Source organism: Protopterus annectens, chromosome 5.part1, assembly GCF_019279795.1.
Source record: "Protopterus annectens isolate FY-2018-M chromosome 5.part1, PAN1.0, whole genome shotgun sequence".
Lineage (NCBI taxonomy): Eukaryota > Metazoa > Chordata > Ceratodontiformes > Protopteridae > Protopterus > Protopterus annectens.
The window spans coordinates 76,647,135-76,673,400 of NC_056736.1; the positions used below are offsets into that span (position 1 = coordinate 76,647,135).

At 38.9% G+C, this 26,266-nt stretch overlaps 1 protein-coding gene across 1 annotated transcript in view; it reads right to left on the reverse strand.

Moving 5' to 3' along the window:
* OLFML3 (olfactomedin like 3) overlaps window positions 1-10,198 on the reverse strand; it is a 77,481-nt gene extending 67,283 nt beyond the window's left edge. Inside the window, exon 1 of the mRNA XM_044072899.1 lies at window positions 9,957-10,198. Coding sequence (XP_043928834.1) covers window positions 9,957-10,067 — 111 coding nt within the window. The 5' untranslated portion in view covers window positions 10,068-10,198. The remainder of the gene's footprint in view (window positions 1-9,956) is intronic.
* Window positions 10,199-26,266: the final 16,068 nt, after the last annotated feature.

Sequence of the window (26,266 nt, forward strand, 5' to 3'; positions counted from 1 at the left end):
AGACACTGGTTACCCAGGCCAAAAAAATGGCATAATTCTTGATCAAGAGTGGGTCATTGTGTATGCCCATTTGGCACTGCTCAGATGAGTAACACCTTTAGAAAAAATATATATATTTTTCAAGGAAGTACAGAGTTAGCCCTAGCAAGAGCAACACTACGGTTGTTAGTATTTATCTTTTGACTCTCACTGAAACAGCTATATACTGTTGCATTCAGGGTTCTTTGCCATGTTGGAGTGGACTCTTCTGAAACCTTGTATCTATTTATTTCAGTTTATATTATTAACTAGGTGAGAAAAAGGTAGCAGTGTCAGAACCACATAATTATGAACTTGCAAATTTTGACAACAGGAAAGTAAAGGTCATTGAAAGTAACTTTCTAAAAGTTATTTTATTTGTGAAGCTTTGCTCATTGCCCCTTCACTTACTCTTGTCCCAGATTAGCATATTTTGAGGTAAGATTAAGTACTTTCTTCAATTACCGTATTTGTCTCAGATTTGCCAGATTTGCAATTGTGGCACTCAGGATTCAGAAGCTTTGTTGGTGATGGCACAAGAAATAAACCTATTACAGCAAGGTCTAAACATTAATAGCAACCACACAAGAAGCATAAAGCCCCCCCGAGGCACATATAACAATGTAATACATTAGGCAGGCATGGACTACTAAGGACCAATCATACAGAAGGATTAAATCACCAGACTAGGGAACATGTGCAAAAACACCCTCATGTCTGATGCTAGAAGATGGAAATTGTCACTATACATCCTCTGGGATTCAGTACCACGCAACCACCCCAGTATAGGAAAGTGATTTTACATTCACTCTATACCCTAAGGAGAATTTTCCATTTATGCACTTTAGTAGGCACCCAATTAACCAATGTCCAGTGCCTAAAATAAAGAAAACTATTGATCTTTTAACCAAGTCTGGTTTATTGTAATAAAAAATATTCACATCCCCACTGCAGTATTTTCCTTCTAGCATGTAAATTCATCATGCAACAGACACTTGGAGTATTAAATTCTTCAGAAGAAGTCCACTCATCCCAACTGGAAGATATCCAGTCTACCATGTGTGATTTCAGAAACAAAGAAAAACTTTGTAGGGCACTTGCACTGATTCATAGAAGTCTAGTGAATTATCAAGTGGGAGCCCATCTCATCCAATAATTGTTAAAACAATCTTTCAACTCAGTGGTGTTTTATCCTATTTCCCGAGATTGTATGACCTGTAGTATGGTTATATATACCGAAAAGTCTGCAAGGCATTAAGCCCCACTCTACACCCAGAGCCAACTTTCATATTTTTTAAGGAAAAAGATAATTTGATAATTATTGGACATGATGAATGCATGCATAATAATTCAATAGGAAGACCCGCAGTGTTAGCGATAAGGGGCTGTGCCCCCTGCACATCACAAATTATTCAAGGAACTCTGGAATTGCAATATCAGATGGAAAAAAGCAGTCCCCCCTCAAAATAAAGTTTAAAGCTGTGAATTAATTTACAAAAGGGCAGTTCCCATGTCACAGTAAGCTCAATGTAGAAGGCAGCAGAGAAATGATGCACATCACACTAAGCAGCACACAATATCAAGGCTGAAAACAGAAGAGTAACCTTATGTTTCAGTACTGAGTATACTAGGATGTAACGGCCTGCATTACAAATGAAAAGCAATCTTAATCGACAAGACTGATTTTACTGAACTCTGCATACTGGCACAGCTACAGCTCCCTTTCTAACCTTGCTGCACAGAAAATTATCTGTGACATGTCCCATAGCTTCATCCACCATGCCATATACCTTCCCTTTCACTATACCTGCTAACTGATGCTCTTTTCACTAGGGTCTATATTGAATAATCAAAAATTGAATTCACAGAATGGCATTTACATTAAAAATACCATTCAGCGAATTCTTAATATTGCGAGCGCAGTACAGTGAAAATTGGAAAAATTGCCCTTTCCTCACTGTAGTGAGATCTCGGAGTTGGTATATATAAGTAGAGGGGCTGCGGGGGGGGGCACAACCCCTCCACAAGAGTGAATTAACTGAACGGTATTTTCGATGTAAATACTGTTCGGTGAATTCAATTTTAGATTATTTAATATAGACCGTTTTCACTATACCTGCTATCTGGAGCTGCAGGCCTCCCTTTTTCAACAGCTTGGGGAAATTGTTTTGAGTTTCCCAGTGCTAACTATGAAAAATGCAATGGCTTGCACTGCTGCTGACTTTTTTTATTTGGTTTTATTTATTTAATCCTAAGTAAAATCCAACATCAGTGAGAGCTTGAGTAGAAAATCCCTACAAGGCAAGTAAATAAAAAAAATAGCATAATGATTTTCAGGTTTTATAAATTCTTAAGCAGATTTTGCCCACAGCCATAGAAAATAGTATAGAAACTAATGAAAAATTTAAAAAAGAAAAAAGAAACAAAACGATAAAAATCCCTTAGTTATCAACTGAACACGTATTGCCTCATTTGTAACTGCCTCATGCATGGGAGAAAGCTTCCAAATGCAAACACTGGAAAGTTTAAAAAAATCCTGGCAAATAAAACCCAATTTTTTGCACAAACAAGCCCTGTTGCAACTCCCATATGAGGCAGTTGCACTGTCTGCACTCCTGGTACTTATATATGCCACCTCTGAGGTCATACCATCACAGGGAAAGGGAAAATGCCTAGTATACTGACAATTCAACCTTTCAAAGAAAAGCCTTACAGTTGCATATTAGTGAACGCACAAATTAGTGCTGATCACTAAGGTTTCACAGACAAGCTCCTGATATGAACCCACTACAAAATGTCTAATAGTGCTTAGCACATCCAGTGATTATTTTGCAGATAGTGCCAACATTATTCAGATTGCTAAATCTATGTAATCAGTTAGCAACAAACTTCTAAGGTAAAATCTCTTGGGAGAATTGTCTTTTAAAAACATTTTTGTAGGTTAAGGGGAAGCTAATACTTGTTCTCAATGATTTTGGTATACATAATTGCAGTTTTTATATTTTATGCTACAGACAAGTACTAATGTTCTGAAAGCCATTTTTCAAATAGATGAACAGTGGTAGACAGTTGTATGGCAATAGATATTACTAAACATGCTTTCAATGATTTATGTGATGATTATTTCAGTGAATTATCATAACCTGCCACTTCTACTTGTCAGACCCACATTTCAGCATGGCATCTACAGGCCCCATTTTCATTAACTGCACCACTGACATTATGCAGTGCTGTCAGAAGGTTCGTTTAACAGCTCCTGTGCAAATAGAATAAGGTCCAGTTTAACAAATCATAAAAACATAAAACAGAGGCTTGGTGCCAGAGCCATGGGCTCAAGCTTAATGCCAAGACATGTATATGTTATCCTCCTTGGGAAAAGCCATGCACCCATGAATTACCACATAGGTGGTAGTACACTAAACACCGAAAGTGTGATAAGAGACTTAGGGACACAGGTGGACAGTGGTGTCACCTTCGATAACCATATCTCCACAACAGTCAGGGAATCCTTCTATGTGGCACACCTCATCACCAATGGCTTTTCAGACAGAAAAAAGGAGGTCATTGTCCCACTGTACTCATCCCTCATTAGACCCATTATAGAGTACAAAGCCCCATGTGGTATGTACCTCACAAGACAGCTGCAATAGCTGGAAAGGCCGCAGAAATACCTCACTAAAAGAATCACAGGCCTAAAGCCGATGCCCTATGCTGACCGTCTAAAAAAACTACAGCTATACACTGTGGTATATTGTCTACTCAGAGGTGATCTCTGCTTAACATATAAGGCCATGTCAAACCCTGAGCTGTTGGACATGCTCCATTTAAAGAAATCCCAATCCCTTAGAGCCACATGCTCCATGGATCTAAACCTTGTCATCACAATGAACAAAACATGCTGGAGGGATAGGTACTTAACCCAGAGACTCCCCATACTCTGGAATAGACTGCCGATATCAAGCAGAGCGCCTCCTTGCCCCTCTTCAAAAGGAACCTTGATGATTGGATGGGAGATAGGGGTCCAGGGAAGTAAATATTGTGGGAAGAAATATCCAGGGAATTGTTATGGCTAGGCCTGTATAGGCCCTAGGGTCGATAGCCTAGTACCAACCTATGAACCTATAAGGAAAGGGTCATAAGATGAGCATGTAGAAAATCTGAAGTTAAAATATCAAGGACTGTAAAACTTGATATTATGCTTAGCCAGCCTTGCAGTACACAGGAATAAAGCCATAACTACAACACAGGTGACCTGAGGTAAGTTTGACAAGTGGCTCGGGCATCTGATGGTGCTGGCAGAGAGGACAAATATGCCCTGCCCTGGGAGGAGGCTCCATGCTGTGCTGGAGTTCTTTCTAGTAGACTTTTGGTGGAGGTCACAGCTCAGGGAGCGATGGTGCTGGATTGGGTGCGCAGGAGGACAGAGCAAACATGGTTGCCATACAGGGCCCCAAGTGAAGCATATGCTCTGTTTACTCTCCATTGCCCACATGGCCTATTAATGATGCCAGCTTTTCAGATGGGTCCTATGCCTAGGAGAATATGCCCATGTATTTATGAGTTGGGGCTGGTGTATTTATTGAGGCCCAATTTATGTTAGTGTCCCCTAGGATGTAAGTTTCATTTTTTATATTGGAGGAAAACCAGGACAGGATATCTTTTAGTATTGGGATGTTGTTACCGGGGGGGTATATATAGGGCAGCTATACATATGGATTTGTGATTGTTTCGTTTTAGTAGAGCAGTAGAGCAGTAGTGATTTCAGCGTGGCCAAAGTTAGGGATATTATTGGTGTAAGGAGTTATAGTATAGGTGGAAGAGGAGATTATGGCTACACCTCCACTTTTTTTGTTAAGTCTATCATTATGAATGATTTGGTAGCCTGGTGGGAGAATTTCATTGTCTTTTATGGGGGATTTAAGCCAGGTCTCTAAGATGGCGGTTATGTCTGGATGGTTATGGGTGAAGCCATGCATGGAGGTTAGTGATTTTATTTCTTAGGCCTTGGGCATTGAAACCGGCAAGGCGCATTGATTTAGTGGTGTGAGTGTGTGTGTGTGTGTGTGCTTGGAGTTGGAGGTAGAAGCTGGGGGTGTGGGCCTGGGGTTTGGGGTGAATGTCTCCAGAGAGTGACAGAGTTATCTGAAGGAAGATGAAAGAGAGGTGGTTAACTGGTATTGTGCAGTATGAGTGAAGGATTGGGAGAGATTTGATGGAGTGTGGGTTTGGGGGTGTGTAGTTATTTCGAAGGATGGGCAGTATTGTATGTCTGAATAGTAGGGTTGGGTTGAGTGGGTAGAGTTCATGTGTTATGATGGTAATAAAGCAATTTCTTGCAGTAATGAAGTGAAATGTCAGTTTTTTGTAAACAGCTATTTCAACACTTTTGAATAGTTTGTCTCAAAACAGTATGCCACATTTTCAGTTACTGAGCGACAGCCAAACTTCAAAATGTAATTTTGTAATTTTATAATTTTGTGTATTCGACACGTTGGGAGTATTTCGAAACAATTAGCTCAGTGAACTAATCACACATACTAGCATGGTGAGCAGGGCACGCGGGGAGGGTCAAATTTAGAGCCGTACCTAGCATGAGCTGCTACTGTGAAAAAGAATGCAGTATAAATCCCATGCAAATGACCATGTAATGACACACATAAATGAGTTACAATGCAGTTTTTATAATACCTGTAATTTCATGATTTATCTAGATAGAGCATCAAGTTCATTTAAAGCAAATATTCAAGTTGGTAATTGTAACCATTGAGTCCTACTAAATGTGTTTCTAATAGTATTTTAACTTTACAATTTATTCTTTGTAGTCAAGTGTTTTAAGGATTTTTATTTAAAACATATTTTTATTCATACATATTTATTTATCAAACGTTGTAACATTAAATATGTTTTAATTGTGGCAACACAGAGAGATGCAACAAGAAAAGTTTCTGGTTTAACTAAATTAACCTTTCAATTAATTCTTTAACCTAATCAATGTAATTAAGTGAATGGTATAAAAGCACTAGTAGTCTGAACAGCCCACATCTGAGGAAGTGATTTTTAAAACGAAAAGTATGGTGGAGCGTTAATGTGCTGTGTTTCTGTGGAATAAAGTGAACTGAAGTGTGCTGAGCCGTCCATGGTTTTTTCACAATTTTTTAAGCTTGCCCTGCTCAGGGCTTTATTGTTTTGCCTGAAAAGCTGCTTCATTTTGTGGATTACAAGTTTTATTTGGAAGCTGCTGTGAATTTTGTTTTGTGTTTTCTTACACATAAATGAGTGTCAACTTGTTAATGATAGATACTGTTTATGCAAATGAGGACAATATCTGTGGTGGCATGATTCAAAAACAGGTAAAACTAGCATGAACTACAACAATCAGCACCTATGTACACCGGCATTTCTAGGTGAAAATATTATCACTTGCTCAATGATGCCAGGAATAGTATCTACTTTAATCACTCAAAATGCATTATTAGCTGTTTTGGACAAAAGTGCACCACCACCTTAAGTGTTACACAAGGGTCCATCATCAGCTGATATGCCACCACCTTCATGACTGGAGCATAGCTGACCACTTTTATGTGGACAGGAATGTCATACTGGAGCTGGTTGAATAGTGATGTCCTCACATGGGATCAAGAAGTCTGCATAGCATGCATCTCAGTGGAAATAATGAAGGTGTGTGTAGCATTAACCAAATTTGGTGAACCTTCCTGTGTCCAGCTTGGGACATATGGACATGCTTTTACAGTCACTGGTCAATCAACGTCCAACCCACCTGCAGCATTTTGCATTTGCAGCTGCCATCAGCATTTATCTGCTGAATCATTTTCTGAAGATCTTATTTGACTTATCCATGTCCAGGATATTTCAGAAGTATGTTGGGAGGGCCACCAGCAGAGCATCTAGATCTTGTGCTGTAAAGTCAGTGTTCTGTCATCATTCCTGCATCATGACTGCTCCAGCACACTTGTGGGAACATATGTGGAGCAATGAGTGTATAAAGAGCTATCCATATTGGACAAATGGTTCTTATCAGTTAATTGAATGCACTATTCCAAAAACACCTCTTTGTCAAACCCAATTAAATGAAATCTTATTCTGTGGAATGATCATTTTATTGAGGTTTTGCAGTTGCTGAGTTGGCCAAGTGGTTGTTTGCCCTGGGAAAGTATTTCATTTAAACAATTGTTCAATGGATTAAGTTTTGTTTAATTGGGTTCAACGAAGAGGTGTTCACAGAATAGTGCGTTTGACCAACTGATGTAGACCTGATGGACAACACCCACTGCTGCCACCACAAGTTTGGTAGATACTACCTTGTGCAATGAAGTGATATAACGTCCGTAACATTGTGCCAGATTGTGTTACATGGCTGCATGTGGTCCCAATACACCATCCATCGCTTCAGTACCTCTAGAAGAGGCTTTGCCCATAGAGCAGCAGACCCAGAATGCATTTCCATGTGGGTACGCACCAATGTGTTGCTGCCTCCTAGTCTGTGCAGTTGTTTCCACAAAGAACTACAACCTGTAATGTTTGGAAGGAGAATCACAATGGCCCCACCTCTCCCCAAACAATGCACTATTTTGTACCTGTTCCTCAACTGTGTTTGCCACCCCACCAAAACTGTGTACCATATCCCTGTCAAGACCATTGCAGTGTTAACACATTCTAGTCTGTATGGTATGACATCTGTGTAACAACCATGCATCCTGGAGATGTTCCTGCAATGTGGTGAAGTTTATCAGTCTTCCTGTCTGCTGCTGATTGCCCTATAATTCTGTACACTGCCATCTAGTATGGTTTTAGTGATGTATAAGTGTCTCTGTAGTGGTCTCACAATACAGCATAGTGCTGTTCAAGATGCTGTTTAACAGTTTGTAAAGTGGCACATATGAGGTAATACAGTGCAGTGTTTTCTGCATTATGCATGAGTACTATGCCCAGGTAAGATGTGCCTTACTTGCAGGTGGAACAGATTACTACAGATTTTCTGCACAATGTCATCCACGGGCATTACACTACCCAGCATGTAGAGAGTGGGTACCTGTGGAGCATGATCACACAACTGTTGCTAAGGGTCATGTTACTGACCATGTGCATTATGCTACCATAGATGGGCATCACTCTACTGTTCTGCCCATCATGGACACAGGTCACATGAGCTTTCATTGTGTAGTCCATTCAAATGCATGGTGACTGCTGTTTTCGCCAATGCATGACTTCATTATGCAGCACTATGCCGAATAGGTTCATGCTGTGTTGGCACTTACGCATACCTAAACCACATCAGGCCACATCACAGAATTCTGGCCATACTGTTTATCACAGTGCGGTCATGTTACCAGTCTTTCAAAATATACCCATTTCGATCTACACTACCTATGCAACAATTTCTTTTTCCAAAATACTTTACAATTGTGAACACTGCTGTATCTCATATAGAGCCCAACTACAATAAAGTATTTGCTACCAAAACAGTACTACTACTAATAACTATTACAAAAACGTTGAAATATTTTTCTACTAAAACATTAAAATGTTTATCACAAATGATTCTCACAGTCCATCATAAAAATATTATGATTTGGGCCGACCTCTTACATCAACTGTCTTAATACCTAGTTGTTTGAAAATAACCCATCAACTTGACCATTAAACATTGTCACTGGAAACTTGCAATATGGCCAGTTTTTTTCAAGGTACATAGTAAGTACAAGAGGTGCATTTATTTTTCTTAGCACCTTAGCAATCAGTTTTATATTTTTTGTGCAGAATAACCTTGCAGACCAGTCAGAAACATTTTCTGTACATTCCATCATGAAGAGTCAGTATAAAAATAAAAACACAGTTATATAGCATGTAGTCCGTGTAGTCATAATGAGGAGCACACATTAATTTTCCCAATGATGCTTCTGAAGTTGGTTAATTTGAATTTGTGGCTCCAACTCAGAGATGCAGTGGTTTGTATACAGTGCCTAATGCATTTAGGACAGCAATTTAACAGGCCTGTCAATTAGACAAAAAGCAGTAACAAGCAACCCACACAACTACAGACAAACATTACTTAGACACTGTTTAACAAAACATGTGGAACTGATTGAAATCAGTTTCTTCACTTCGATTTCATAAATGCTCATTTTGTTGACCACAGCTGTTTCACAACTATTGCTTTCTACCTAAAGGGAAGATCAGTAACCAGCACTGCTACTTTTGCCAGATACCAACATACCATCACAATACCATTTTAAGTGTATCATTAGCATGGTTTAGTAGTTTCTGGCTACATTTTTCCATCTTTGTAACTTATTTAGAAATTTGGAGATACCCTGATAGTAAAGATTCTGTCTCAAAACTAATAATTTTGAATCTAGAAACTTACATTTAAAAGTATTGAGTAAAATGCTCTGGCTGTTGCTCAAAGTAAATTACGCAACCACACACAAGGCATATTTTCCATCAGGCCCTCTCCAAAAATTTCACTGATGTAGACAAACCACAAGGCTTATTAAGTATTGCAGACAGCACTAAACCCACTGAAACATGTAAAAAAAAAAGCTGTCATTGTCACAAAAGATCAGAGTGAAGTTATATATTTGCAAGAAAAATCTTCTTAATTAATGGACAGGAAAACAGATGTTAGCTTCCAGGGAAGAAATGATTTATATAATTTCTTTTCATTCTAATTCATTTTTTTTTTTGTAAGATTATGGTTAATGTGAACATTTTAGAGGAGGAATGGAGCTTCATAATGTGTTTAGTAGTCCCTTCTCTCCTTGTAATCTGAGAAGCAGTATATTTTATTAGTAAAGCGCAAGCTAAAATACGTTAATCAGAAGTTCTAAGCTGGTTATTGATAAACTAAGTGCCATAATGATTTCAGTCATTTGTATCACACATCACCTCTGGAAAAATAATTAAAACTTTTTCCTTACCTCTATACTTGTAATTCTCCTTTCAACGTAAGTCAATAAACCATGATCTTGACCCTTTATGATCACAAGAATCAGTAAGAATACAGCAAGGTAAACAATTCCAGATTTCATGATGGAAACACTTTTATATAAATACACATGTACAGCGGAATATGTTACGCTACACGAGATTCTGTAGTCCTGTGTAGCAGAAAGGGCTTGCAGAGGGTTCCACTCTGAAAGTTGATTCCAACTCAGAGCTCTGGAATGTTTTGACAGTTCTAAGGGAGGAGGGTCAGCCCAACATCTGAGCTTCCTATTTAATTTATTTTATTACTTCCACATGCAACAAAGAGGATACTCAAACAGCTGGAACTGAATGCATTGTGAAAAAAAGTACTCTTACATTAACCACTTCATTTCCATGACACTGTAACAAGTTATTAATTTAATGTAATTGTTTTACTAGTGTCATTGTAGTTTTGTTGTTACTTATTTATTTATTGATAATTGATTAGGTACTCTAAATCAAGACTCTACTTTAATGTTCAGCCAGCAAGGCTACAACATCAACATTAGAAAATTGATAATTAAGTATACAAAACTATGACAACAGTAGAAATGCATTAGTATAAAACACACCCTTAATGTGGTGAATTATAAAGACCCCTTTGTTATATTCAAAGAGCAAGATGAAGATTCAGGTTATCAGGAAATTATATGTGGCCAATATTTATGTTTCGCAGCAGTAAATGTTTGCACTGCAGGTAGACACCAGCTGTCCAGATGGACCTTCCTGGTAAACAAATGTTAAATAAATAAATAAATAAATAAAATTTAGCCAAACAGCAGTTTTCGAATGGAGGATGCTATGCTTTTGTAAAACAGTGTGCAAAATATATATAAAAAAATAAAAATGCCATCCTGGTTCACTGATAGAAAACAGCAGAACATGAAAATGATGTGTTTATTACACCAACATAGGCTTAAAAATAAAGCTAATACGTTACTGGTGCCGGGTACTGTGTTGTAATACCCACTTGTGTAAAGAAAAGGAGTACATTGGCTAGAAGTGACATTTTGAAAACTATTACTCTGAGAAACAAATAGTGCAGATGTCAGATGCTTAGAGCTATTAGACATGTCTGAAGGAGGAGAAATGCATCTGTGAATGTGTCTGCCTTAAAAAATAGATGGCCGTGTCCAAGCCATAACTCTTAAAACTAAACCATGTAGGAAGGGTACAAGCAGTGCAAAGCACAGAGCTACATCTGTCATTGCAGTATTCATTTCTATTGCACTTCATGCTGTACGCCAAACAGAAGCCAGGCATGTTCCCTGACACGAAGGCAGGCATGTTCCCTGATTTCTGTATCATGAGATGAGGTCCAGTATACAGCTCCATGTGGGATTATTTCTTCATTTAAGTTCATGTTTCCATGTAGACATGGAAATATACTGTAAACCTGAACATGCTTACTTTATTAGATTAAGATTTACTACTTCAACACTATATGCATTACGAATCCTTATATTTTGGGGGGAGTTCTTTGCTACAAATGTTTTAAGAAATAAAAATAAACCATTATAGTATATTTCACTATTTATACCAAGAAATGTAATATTTTGATTTATTATTAGTACATATCTTTATTAGCAATAAGAAAAAAAATACAGTAGAATTTATATACTGTTCTTCTTTTAATCAATCATAATTAAGTGTTAATAAAACATATCAATCTGTACCTTTAGGGAGTTTAAACAGCAGCTCAAATTAAGATATCTGGAGTCTCAGACTCGACATTTTTTCACATACTTCTCAATGATAACTGCTTGCAGGCTGGAAAAGAACAGTTAGATTGTATATGCTAGACATGTGATTTTATATCCTGAGTTATTCTCTGACAAGCAGTTTTCATTCCCAAGATATATAGAAACGCCAAGATAAGCTGACAGATGTGGTCCATACTATTCATTGTTCGTGTATCTAGGCATACACCATGCATATCATGTTGTAGTATGTTGTAAAATAATGTGTTTATTTTGACATATGAAATATACTAGAATGTAAGTTAAACTGGAACTCACTCCCAGCTGATACTACTTTACTTACCACCCTGAGTCAATTTAATCTAAGACTCAAACAATAGTTGACACTAAACTGGCTATGTCAATGTATCAAACCAGACTAACTCTCCTTTACTATAAGTTAATAACTATAATTTATCTTAGTTGTGTTACTTAATCTAGATTTACACCCGGGATTATCTCTAACCTTGGAATTTGTATAACTTGTTAAGTATGTAACCACTGTATATATTGTATCTGTAATCTTAACTGCTTATCTTGGAACTTTTCTGTCCGGGAAAATGGACATGAATCCAGTCGGATTATCCTGGTCAACAAATGTAAATTAAAATAAATAAATAATAAATACAAAATCTTGGGAAGTTCCTCACAGTTTATGGTTTCATATATTGTTAAAAGGCATTTTTCCGAAGTCTTTGTCGGCTAATGATTTTTTTTTAAGTTTACAGCTTCTGAGGTTGGAGGCTACATTTATAGGTGAAGGGGCCACAGTTTGGAAGCTGGTATACAATGCACAAAATCCTGGCTCTGAGTAAGTTATACAACCTAGCATATTTTCTCTGATTCTACAGCTCTTCTGTTTCCTTACCCACAAAAAGTTCAAGCACAGTAGTAGTTTCACTGTCTTTTTCAGCAAACCTTCTAAATGACTCTTATTGCACACACACACACACACACACACACACACACACACACACACACACACACACACACAGCACACACACACACACACACACACACACACACACACACACACACACACACACACACACACACACACACACACACACACACACACACACACACACACACACACATATATATATATATATATATATATATATATATATATATTTATTTATGGGTCTCCTGTTTGTCGAAAACACACTTTATCGAGAAACAGATAGTCAAACCCACTTAAGCGAAAGTGCACTACATTGGAAGTGCACTTTTACGAAAGATGATTTGCCGAAGCATGTTACAGTGGGAATAAGGAAATATATCCTTTTCCCCACTGTAGTGCAATCTCAGAGTTAGTATATTTAAGTGGGGGGTGCAGGGGGGCTTGCCCTCTGCAAAACAGTGTTTTACTTTCCTTTTTTGAGATTCTGAATTTTGATAAAGAAAAGTAGCCCTACACACACACACACACACACACATATATATATATATATATATATATATATATATATATATATATATATATAGTGTGTGTGTGTGTGTGTGTGTGTGTGTGTGTGTGTGTGTGTGTGTGTGTGTGTGTGTGTGTGTGTGTGTGTGTAGTGATATAGATCAAGGGATGGTAACATGTGGAGCTTGTCAACAGTGCAAAAATATTTATGTAGGTCACACGTTAAAACTGAGAAGAACCCTTACCAAACAGTTGAAGTTGCATAGGAAGTATGACTGCAATACTAAAGGGGTTATTTATATTGCGTTTTGTGATTTTTGCCATTCATATTATGTTGGCAAAACAGAAAGAGCCCTTATAAAATTTTCAAACACATTTACAAGGTACATATTCAACAGGTTAACAATTATTTATATAAGCATAAGCTGGAGTGTTCAAGAAACACAAAAGTTTTACACAATCCGGGGGGGGGTGCATGGGAAGACACTCTAAAATTACAGAATGTACAGAATTATTCTGGCAAATAAAATTAAATGCCCACAATCCGCTTAGTCTTAATGACATGCTCTCCATTAATAGCATGTTAAAACTTATAGCAGCAAAGCTGTAAAAAATTCTTATTGTTTAGTTTAATGTATGTTTTATAATATCATATGTATGATGACTGGAATAAAATTACTTACATGTAAATAGAAGTTTTTTAGGTACTATTTATATATTTTATTTAAATGTTGTTCAACGTGATAATTACAGTGTGGTGACTGGCTAATCAATCAATCTATAATGGATGTATTCTGCTATTTAAGCATGCTATTGAGAATTGGTTGTATGTTCTGAAGAAGTCCCATTTGTTATTAAATATGAGAGCACTTAAAGTATTTTGGAGATAGTAAACCTACTTCTTTTGAGCATTACTCCTCAATCTCAGTGGTTCTAAAATCTCATACAGAATCCTCAAGGTTAAGAACTAATGATGACATTTTTTTAGGCAAGTGAATTATAACAGAAATTTGCAGAAAGAGGTTATAATAGTATTTTTGCAATTGGTATACAGTCTGTCCTGGTTAAACTCTGGCTCAATATTTTCACAACATAGCTCCGTCTGATGTGTATATGTGATTATTGTATTACCTGAATGAGGGTATATGTTTGTTGCATTTTATAGTGTGACTGTTGTTCCATGCATCTTGTATGTAATGCACATTCCACACAGTAATTTTTCAGCTGTACTGGTGCATGCTCTCTAATTATAATCCTAAAATGTAATCCCAGGTTATTTCTACTGGGATTCCCCTGCAATAACTATTATATTCTGACCCCTTTCTCAAACACCATAACAAAATTTGCAAATGCAGAAATTTTTATAACCTTCTTACAAATAAATCCATCAAAATTAAATGTAGTTCTTCACATCAATCTGGGAAGCAACATACCCATTCTAAAAGATATTCCACCGTGGATAGCAAATACTTTCAAACATGAAACCACCATACTAGATGACATTAATATAAATTGGTTTAACCTAACCTCTGACCTCCCAACCATCACTTTGAACTTGTTTGGTTTTACTCAACTTATTAATTCACCAAATAGATATAATAAAACTAACAACCAATGCTTCATCTTTGACTGGATTCTAGTCTCCAACCCAATTAAAATCATGACAGCTGGAACATTCACAGACACTTTAACTGACTACCTATTAGTTTATGCCTATAGAGCTATTTTTCATATGGTCAAAAAACATAATTAAACACTCAGTCTTTCAAAAAATATAATTAAACACTCAATCTTTCAAAATGTAATCAGTAATCTTTCATTAACTTGTTAATACCAATGGAGTGGTCCAAACTAAAGACACTCCCTTTAGGTGAAGCAGTTAATTATTTTGGTTCAATATTTCAATATACCCTCAATAGCTTAGCTTTCCTCTGCACAAAAAGTAACAAAGCCAGTCACTCACTATACCTTTCAGCGCTAAATAGACACCTTATAACTGATGTGGACAGGGCATGCAAAGATTAGCAAAAGCATAAAACCAACACAAACTTACAAATCTTCAGACAACTCTGCAACCAGATAAATTCAGGACAAAAAGCAATGTTATGCACTTCTACAAAGCAATCGCAAGCATAATCTCAAAAATATTCCTGTCTTCCATAAATTCACTACTTAACCCAGGATCTAAAAAAACAACCCAGTCCATCTCCTGAAAGTACACCCCTTCAAACTACATGCCAATCGAATACCTACTTTATGGAAAGTGCCCCACCTTAACTCCACCCACTGCTTACTCCCCTCCATCATCCACATGTAACTCATCCAGCCCCACTCATTTGTAATTTCTGCTCTCAGATTACCGACAGCTGTTCATATTTTATTTATTTATTTTACATGTGTTTACCGGAAAACGTCCGACTGAGCCAAAGACCCATTTTCAATGGAGGTCTGGGGAATAAAGCTCCATACAAATAATAATAACAGATAATATTTAACACAAAAATTCAAAAGATGCAATAATTTTAACAGAGAATGTAAAAAATGTACATATTTAAAATACAACCGTTTGGAAAAAATATATAATACATAATCATTTGTAAAGGACAGTGCCAGGAAAGACACATGTGGTTAAGTTTAGAAATGTAGAAGACATAGATGGTTAAGGTTAAAGATGTAGGAGGGTGGGGAGAAAATACACAAAAGAGGATCTCTTGATGTCTGACGAGGCATGAGCAAGGAGACTGCTGAAGTAAAACAGACACAGATGTAGTTTTGGAGTAAGAGTAAGGAAAAAAAGACTGAGTATTAGTGAAGAGGAAGGGTGTTAGCATTCTACATAATGGCTGTAGTGATGGGAGTATGCATGAGGATAAGATTGGAGGAAGAGGAGGGAGGCAGTATGGACAGTGGAAAATAAAAGGATTATGTGGTGAAGGAGAAGCTGGGGAAAAAGTTTAGAAAGGTAGCGGTTAACAGCAGATAAAGGTAAGGAGAGTATGGTAAGGAAGGATAAACTTATCAGGCAGGTTTAGTGCAGGAGCACAGCCATTTGTTGTTTAGGTGCTCCTTTAGTAGATCTTTGAATGTGAAAATATTGGTGTTATTTGGTATCAGTATATCTCAGCTCTTTGCCAGCTGTGCTCAATTAAGCTACCCCTACTAATTCCATTTCCTTTACCCTACAACCATCCCCTACCACATTCATAAAAAACTAATACTCAAGAAAAAACTTTGCTCTGCCTCAATAACCTCCCACCAGAATACCTTAAACTGGCTGCTGATGAAAGAGTCTGTCCCATTATCATCCTTATCAATAGATGTATACTTGGAGCCCATGTCCAGTCCGTACCGAAATATAAATCATATATGAGGCAGCTCTACTGACCACTGACATAACTAACTTTTTTAGCCATTTTGTCCCCTTTCAAAAGTTCTTGAGAAATGTATAAACCAACAGCCTCTTAACCATCTCCTTCAGAATCAGCTGTTGTCCCCTTAGCCAACATGGCTTTGGCCAGTAAACAGCACAAGCCCGGGGTTAGTATCCTTCATGAACACTGTAAACAATGCTAGGGTACCTGGCAAGCCCATCTCTTCATTATTCAGTGAGCTCTCCAAGGCATTTGATAGCATCTTTCATCCAAAGCTCCTACACTGAGTATTGATCCTTGGTCTATTATCTCCCACTTTCTAATGGTTCACCAGTTACCCATCTAACAGACAATAGTCAGTAAAATGACAAAGCCCTAAACAATCAAACTGTCACCATATCCAAACAATCAAAACTAGTGTTCCCCAAAGCTCTGTTTTTGATCATGTCCTCTTTAATATTTTGACAGTTAATCTGTGCACTTCTTTCTGTCAAGGCTCCCCCATTCAGTATACATAGGCAATTCCAGAATTATCTGCACTTCAGACAGTCTGTCACACCTTCAACAAACAACACAAGAAGCTTTCACTTCGATTGAATCTTGCCTTACCAACACTCAACTTAAAGAAAACCAAACAACTTCTCTCTGCTAATAAAACTTATCAATTAGATGAAAATGACTTGAAAATTCTCTCCATGAATAATACCAAGCCATTAGGTATCATAATAGACACATTTTAAATGTAATCTTCAAATACAAAAGAATTTTAAAAAGTATCAGAAACATTGCATGCTCATGCTTTTCAGGCAGAAACACTTTGTAAATAAATCTGCCAGAACCACCTTTGCCTCTGCATCACTCCTACTCTTACTACGTTATGCAACTCCAATCCTCACTAACCCAGAGTGCTAGCTAATAGCTAAAGTTGAAAAGTGCTACAATAAAATTGCTAAATTCGCAACTAATGTATCACACCATAGCCATCACTGGACAGCTCTTCAGTCTGTTAAATGGCCAGAGCTTCCCCATCATTTGACTTTTGTACAACTGGTTATAACCCACAACACTGTTCCTACAACTGGTTATAACCCACAAGACTGTTCCCACAACTGGTTATAACCCACAAGACTGTTCCCACAACTGGTTATAACCCATAAGACTGTTCCCACAACTGGTTATAACCCACAACACTGTTCCTACAACTGGTTATAACCCACAGCACTGTTTCTACAACTGGTTATAACCCACAGCACTGTTTCTACAACTGGTTATAACCCACAAGACTGTTTCTACAACTGGTTATAACCCACAACACTGTTCCTACAACTGGTTATAACCCACAGCACTGTTTCTACAACTGGTTATAACCCACAGCACTGTTTCTACAACTGGTTATAACCCACAGCACTGTTTCTACAGCTGGTTATAACCCATAACACTGTTCGTAAACCAGCAGCCTGCCCTGCCCTCAGCTCCGTCCTCCACACCTATCACCCAAAGGAACTCTTTGTTCAGAGGATAAACAACTCCTTTCAGTTCATAAATCTAATAGATCATCTGGACTAACTCCCTACTCCTATTCTGCAACTAAAAATGGAACTTCCTACCCCTGCTGATCAGCTCAAACCTAACCTTCATAACTTTAAGCCATCACTAAAAGAATTCTTATCGAAAATGTGGCTCTGCCTATGCACTAGTCCAAGCTGACATAGATATACCCGAGTACTACACGTCTCCACTAACCCATCAGCATCCTTTATTTAACTATCCCTCTGGTTACTTTTACCTGTTTTATTCCTTAACCTCCCTGTTAGTAGGTCCTGCCCACCTGCCCTTAGTCATTACCTCCTATCACCATTGAACACTCCTACCTCGTATTCACTAGCTATAACAAAAACCTATCCATCTGTAGCTCTCATATACCTCTCTCCACCTCATTTTAATTTTATGTCTGTATTATTGGCTAAATCTAAGTAGTAATGTTCATCTGAACTTTTTAAATTTGTGTACACTGAATTTTTCAGTTTTGATTCTTTCAGAACATTTTTGTACTTTTACATGTGTAAACTCATGTGTTACTGTTATGTAATGTATTTATGGAATTTTTATGCATCTAGAGCTTTGATCCCCAAGCCTCTATTGAAAATGGACACCTGTGGGCCAGTATTTTCTAGTTAAAAAAAAAAAAAAGTCAATAAATAAATAAATAATTTACATTTCTAATTGTAAGTTACACACATGCTTTCTGTCATTTATACAAAAATGTTTCTTCTTTTTTTCTGTTGTACTACATTGTACCACGGTGATGACTGAAAAGGTTCAGTAAAGCTTTTCACCTACCTGATAAATGCATTATAAATGTTGTTGTGTCTTTCAGCTTATCCCGGTTAGGGGTCGCCACAGCAGAACTCTGGTCTGCTAATGTTTGGTAGTGGATTTTTACGTGCCGAGTTACCAGCCCTGACGCACAACCTTCAACGAAGGCATGCCCATTCACGCATGCCTCCACACAGAAGACCCTCTAGCTGAGAATCGAACGCGACAATGTCTTGCTGTTGTTCATGCACCGTACTTAAAAAGATGTGAGTTGTTTATAGGAAGGAAAGTTATGATGATAATTATAAGATCTGTGAATGTTTTACCTACAGTTGTAATGGTGGGGCTATCATTTATACTCTAAAAAGTAAAAAAAAAAATGATGGGGATTAATGAAGTTATTGAAGTGACTGAGGTAGTGATCTATTTTGTTTATGTAAAAAAGAATATTAAACAGCTTTTGGAAAAAAAGGAGAAAGACTAGAACGATGCTGAAAGGAACTTATAAATGTGGAAAGTGTTCTTTTTTTGTTGTTGTTGTTACGTATCCTCACAAAATAAAAAAATGCATATCCAGTTTCATAAAAATAAATAAATAAAATAAAAAATATATATATATATCCAGCACTGATATAACAGTAAAATGGTGGCCTGAAGAACTATTTGTAGACAGTCTTTTTCCTCCTCTGTCCAGCTGATCATCAACTACCACCAGCTCTTCATTCACTAGGTCTACTGGAACCACCTTAGGCCCCTCTGTGCTCAACCTGACCCATATCTGGTACCAGTGAGGAGACTGAAGGTGCTTATGCAGCATCATACTGTTACTTGGGAGTATGCCCTAAGTCCTGACACCCCACAATAGCCTCACATGCTCTGCAATCACTGCCACTGAAAGGTGCATGCACGTTTCCACTTGCAATTTCCTAAGTGGCTTAAAACATATGCAGCACAGAGCTTGACAGGTTCTTTAACACTGCCTACTGCAGCAAATGTAGGCAGCCTCTCTCCCCAAGAATGGTCAAGCTGACATTGACTGCTGCCTGTCACGCACAACCCTGCAACCACCCCCTACCTGCATCCATGCAGCTAATCAGCCTGAGTCATCTGGAGTAAAGTAAGGGCTTTACCCTCTCCTGGTGGGGACACTGCTTCCAGCCAGTCGTGTTCCTTTTATATAGTTAAAGTCAAGTGTAGAAGCTGTATGAGCACATTTCTGGGCACACAGCCTTGATGGGAAAGGTACGCCTCTCAACCTGGAGACATCAAAACCTGGACATACAGTAGCATAACTCCTTCCACTTCCAGGGGGATTGTGGGGTGCATTACCAGTCAAATACACAAGTTTAAAAACAGAGTGAAGGCATCCACAAACATCAGTTTTGACTCAGGGTCAGAGCAAGTGGTACTAAAGAAATGAGTCAGATGATAAATGGTGTAAGAGCTGACACTAGTGACTGACATTTAAGTAAGACAAGGGAACAGGGTTTGATGCCCAGAAGAGTAGGGATTAATGAGATGGTTCAGTCATTATCATGATTACACTAATAAAAAGATGAGTAATGGATAGTGACCTTACAGGGAATAAGTAATACAAAATGAAGAAGGAGCAATCCCACACTTTAGGGGGTAATATCAGAAAAGGTGCTACAGGTAGTAACCATCTGTGAAACAAGTACTAAAACATTTTGGTTGTGCTCAGGACAAACCACGCATCATTTACTTCCTCATTCCAAAGACTAAGTAACCTTGGAGACCGAATATATAATTAGCAAGGGTGTGGAGTAGTGAGCTCCATCCATCCTTCTCATGCATATCACTGGTAAATATCAGATCCCATGTTGTTCCGTCTGCAAAGATAAAACACACTACTGCTTATTTAGTAATGAGCTGACACTATCCGATACCTTCCTGCATGATTCCCTAATCATCAATTTACTCTGCTGCTAGTTTCTGTCAGCTACTACATGAGTATCAAATTTTTTCTGTTTGTCCGTTTGTTTGGTGTATGCTTCAATATGCTTGATGGCACAGTGGTGCAGCGGTAGCATTGTCACCTCACCGCAAGAGGCTCTCTGGTTCGATTCTTGGCTGGAGTGCCTTCTGTGCAGAGTCTGCATGTCCTCCCTGCATTCGTGTGGGCTTCCTCCAGCTGCTCCGGTTTTCTCCCATGTTCAAAGACTTGCATCTGGAGCATTTCTCCCCGGGCCTCTTCTGAAATTGGCTATGTTCCAAGTTGGACTTTCCCAGTTAACAAATGTAAAAAAATATGGTGACGTACTGAAGTCATAAATTGTATGTACAGTACTTTCACTGCTGAAATTCCATAACTAAGTCACAAATGGAAACAGATTTCCATTATTCTAATAACCCATCTGACTGGGCTTACTTCTGGAAGGTGCAGCATAGAATTAATTTATATTACATTGAGAAGCACACAGATCATTCTAAAGAGAAGAACAAGCATTTCCACTATATTACAACCACAAAATCCACAGAGATGCAACTGCATAATGCAACAGTAATACTGAAACCAGTATGACATACATACACCACATAACATATTTTGCCTTAACTTTACAGCATCATTCGTTTATGGAAAAAAATGCCTTGAACTGAGGTTTTGCTAAATGATGCTGTTTAAATCAATATAAAACAAAACAGAACTACTGTTCCTCTTGGCTTCATAGGTGTATACAAGCTAACGTCCACAAATGTAACCCACAAATTTGATTTATATTTGATTTACAGTGGGTGATTTACTGACTGCCTCTGTACATCAGAGACGTAGGATCCAGACCAGGGGAGAATTTCTGATTACCGATCCAACGGTCCGAGTTGTACTTAAATAGGGACAGGGAGGAACTCTGCTTCACGTAGACTGGAAGGCTGTTCCAGAAAATGGGAATCCTCTGAGAAACATATCTATCCCTTTAATATGTCCTATTTATGTCACAAGCAACATTTAGGTCTTTTAATCTAGTAGTTCTGAAGCTGTTTGTTTTGCAGATGTGCAAAAGGTTCATCAAAACAGGGTCCTGGAATACCTTGCATGCCACACAAAAAGATCACCTCTCAGAAGTCTGTATGATACAGAATAAAGAGACAGGGCTTTGAGGTGATTAGCATAAGACGCTATTTACTCCTTGTATTCCTTTTGTAAGGAATCTTTATTGGTGTTCCGTCACTGCATGTGTCTGGTCAGGTAAATACTGAAGGAGGCATTGCACTCTACAATGGGCCTGATGAAGGCCAAGTACAGTTGTATGATGACCTCTCTGGATCTAAATGACATGTCCATGCTTATAAGTTCAGTAACACAGAAGGATTTCCTTACTACCTTGAACACATGTTGGTCAAAGGCTAGGTTGCTATCTACATGAGTTCCAAGATCCCTGACTAGAGAATCAACTTTTAGGGATGTTTTTGTGCAGCTGGCCTCACCAATTCTAACCTCCAAGGTCCTATTATAGAGCCAGCTAGCTATCCAGCATGTTATAAAGGAGTTTATACCTAGTTCTGCAAGTTTGTTGACAATGCCTGAGAGGGTATTGTATCAAATGCCTTAGCCAGATCTAGGTAGGCAATATGCAAAGTTTTCCCCTCATCCACTGTCTCAAGTGACCTTTTCAAAGAAGTACATCAGATTCAGCAAGCATGACCTTCCTTTGACAAAGCCAAATTGGGATGGATCCAGTGTCTGGAGGTCCCCTATGCCCTTGTTCATAATTTTGCATGGTAATTCTTTTCATGACGTTGCAAATAAGACTAGTCAGACTTATGGGTCTGCAGTTTTCAGGATGTCCTGAAAGTCTTCCCTTATGAAAGAGGATGACTGGCACAGTCCTCCATTCAAATGGCACAGTCTGTTTTAAGACTGTAGTGAAATAATGACTCCAGGGGTCCTGATAAGTCATATTTTAGACTATTCAGGAGACATCCTGGGATATGATTGTGGCCCATTGAGGCTGTGTTCTTGGCTTTAGTGAGTGCAATCAGTAAGTGCTCCCTAGTTATATTTGGAGGGGTTATGTTTGAGAGTATTATCTGCAGGAATGGCCGTGGGTGAGAGGGAGGTAAAGCTGGAAGTGAATTTGTCCGCTAACAGGTTCGCTATATCACCAGGCTTGGTGAATGTGGCACCATTAACCACCAGTTCAGCACATTACTGTGTGCTGCCCTTGAGGTTGCTGACATAGCTGTAAAAGGCCTTTTAGTTATCTTTCACCTGAGAGGCTATCTTAACTTCAAAGCTGGATTTGCTTCACCTAACTGGCCCTCCTAGTTGCCTATTTACTTTGACAAGAGAGTTTTTATTTTAATGAGAATTACCCTTCTTGATTGTTGCCTTATTTTGTTTCCTTTTGTTGTATATCCTGTTTAAGTTGGGATGCCACCAAGGTGGTTTGTTTCTGGGACTAGTTCTGGGCTTATGTCTGATAGGAACAGCAGCCTCTATGCAGCCATTGACTTGACTGTACAGAGTTTCTGAGAGAAATCTGCCATAGGCTGCTGTGTTCTCTGCTTTAGAGGGGTAATGAATTTTGACAAATCATTACTTAATAAAAGGTAATTCACCTATGAATAGTTCCTAACAGTTACTGGTTTTAATGGGATTATGGAGTTCATATTGATTTCAAAGGAGAAAGCTTTATGGTTGGTCCTTACCAGGAAGGATGAGACATTGGGACGGTACAACATTCTCCTATATTTGTGAGCATGAGGTCCAGTATGTTGGGGCCTCTAATGGGTGTATTCATTATTTGTTCAAGGTTGTTTGTATTTGCAAAGTCTAGGAATCTCTCTGCCTGTGGATTTGAGGCAGTGTAGGATTCCCAGTCTATAGAGTGTTCATAGATTCATAGCTTCATAGGTAGGTACTAGGCTATCTGCCCGAGGGCATTTTTAAGCCTAGCCAGAGTGTGTCAGCTTTTGCCACCCCATTGATTAATTAACTGGGCCTCTGTCAAGCAGAGCCAATGAAGTGATCCCAGGGGTGTATTTTCTGTTACCCATCCACTCGTCAAGGCTTCTCTTGAAGAGTGTTAGTGAGGGGCTCTGCCTAATGTAGTTAGGAATTTTGTTCCAAAGCATGGAGAGTCTCTGTGACAGGAATCTATCCCTCCATCATGTTCTATTTATTGTTGTGGTGAGGTTTAGCTCACTAGAGCACGTGGCTCGCAGAGACTTAGATTTCTTTAGGTGGAGCATGTCCATCAATTCTGAGTTGGATATGGCTTTGTAAGTCAGGCAGAGATCACCTCTGAGTAAGCGATATGCCACTGAGTACAGCTGGAGTTTTTTCAGTCAGGCTGCATAAGACATATGTTTGAGGCCAGTAATCCTCTTGGTGAGGTGCTTTTGTGGTCTTTCCAGCTGTTGGAAGTGTCTTGTGAGGTACATCCCAAATGGGGCATTGTACTCTATGATGGGTCTGATGAGTGACGAGTAGAGGGGCACTATAACCTCTTTATTTCTAGATGGGAACCCCTTAGTAATTAAATGGGCCACATAAAAGGATTTCCTAACTACTTTAGCAATATGATTGTCAAAGGAGAGATTACTATCTACCTGGGTCCCCAGATTTCTTATTACCTCTTCTGTATTAAGGGGGCTGCCGCCTATGTGTTAATTAGTGGGTGTTTTGTTTTTCCCAAATGAGATGACTATGCATTTTTTGGCATTTAGCTTGAGGCCATGACTTTGACACCAGGTGTCTGTCTCAGTAAGGCCTTTTTGAAGGATGTCCATGTCAGCCGGAGAGTCAATTATGGCTCCCAGTTTGCAGTCATCGGCGAACTTGGTTAGCCATAGTCCTCCTGTGTTTGCTTGTACTTCTGAGAAATATATGCCAAACAGTAGGGGTCCCAGAACCGAGCCTTGTGGGACACCACTTGTGACTGGTTTAGAGTCGGACCTGGAGCCCGCTATTCTTACCGTGTGAGTTCTGTCTGTAAGCCAGTTGGCAACCCATCTTGTGACGTAGGGGTTTATGTTCAGGCTGGTGTGTTTTTCTATAACACCCGAGTGAGGAATGGTGTTGAACGCCTTGGCGAGATCAAGGTAGGCTGTGTGAACCACCTTTCCCTCGTCTATGGCCTTGGTGACTGTCTCGAAGAAGTCAACCAGGTTTAGTAGGCATGATCTATCCTTAACAAAGCCGAACTGGGTCGGGTCACATGTTTGGAGGTTCCCAATGTCTTTGTTAATGAGTTCCATGATGATGCGCTCCATAGCCTTGCAGACCAGGCTAGTCAGGCTTATGGGGCAATAGTTACCAGGGACAGTTGTGGCCCCTCCTTTGTGGAGTGGAATAACTGTTGCTGTGCGCCATTCTATGGGCACATAGCCTGTGGAGAGGCTGAGATTGAACAGTGTGTTTAGGTGGGGGGTTAGTTCATTCTGTAGTTCATGCAAGATGCAGCCTGGGACACCATCTGGCCCCATTGATGCTGTGTTTTTGGCTTTTGAAAGGGCTGTTTTCACCTGTGCTTCTGTGATTTCCGGGACACTACACTTTTCCAGTATTGTTGTGGGCTCTTTTAAAGGTGAGAGGGAGGTGAAGTTTGCACTGAATCTATCTGCCAGGATGTTGGCAATATCAGTAGGTTCAGTATATTTTGTGCTATTTTGCACTAACTCAGAGCATATCTGTGAGTTGCCACTTAGATTCTTGACATAGCTAAAGAAGGCTTTGTGGTTATCTTTCAAATCCTTGGCTATTTTTCTTTCAAAGTTAGCCTTGGATGATTTTATGAGGGATCTTAGTTTCTTACTGATACTGATCAGGGATGTCTTTCCTTCTTGGGATTTGCTTTTTTTCTGAACTAGTTTCCTCCTTCTGTTGTATAACCTGTTTATGGCAGGGATCCACCAGACTGGTTTCCTTCTCTTAGGGGAGTGAGTCTTGGTCTTGCTAGGGATAGCACGATCCATGCATCCTTGTAAGTGCTCATAGAGTACAATTGTAAAGGATTCTGCATCTTAGGCAGTGTTATCCTTTAGCGTGGGGGCTGTGAAACTTACCACCTCTGCCTTAAGTAAGGTGAAGTTAGCTTCAGAAACGTTTTTCACTGTGGTTTCCTTGGTTGGGGGTGGTGGTGGGGTGTGGACATCCAAGGTGATTAGTTTATGGTCTGATCTAACCAGTGACAGGTTGACCTCCGGTACGGAACACCTGTCGCCCATGTTGGTGATGACCAGGTCCAATATGTTGTGGCCTCTAGTAGGGGAGTTTACCAGCTGATCCAGGGAATTTGAGTTGATAAATTCCAGGAAGCGGTGAGCCTGGGAGTTTGTACTCAAGTAGTTTTCCCAGTTAATGGTAGGGTAATTGAAATCACCCAATATCAGGGTGTTCGGTAGGACCTTCATGTTTTCCAGTGTCTCCAGAAAGGCGGAGTGGTGGTCCTGGGTCATGGAGG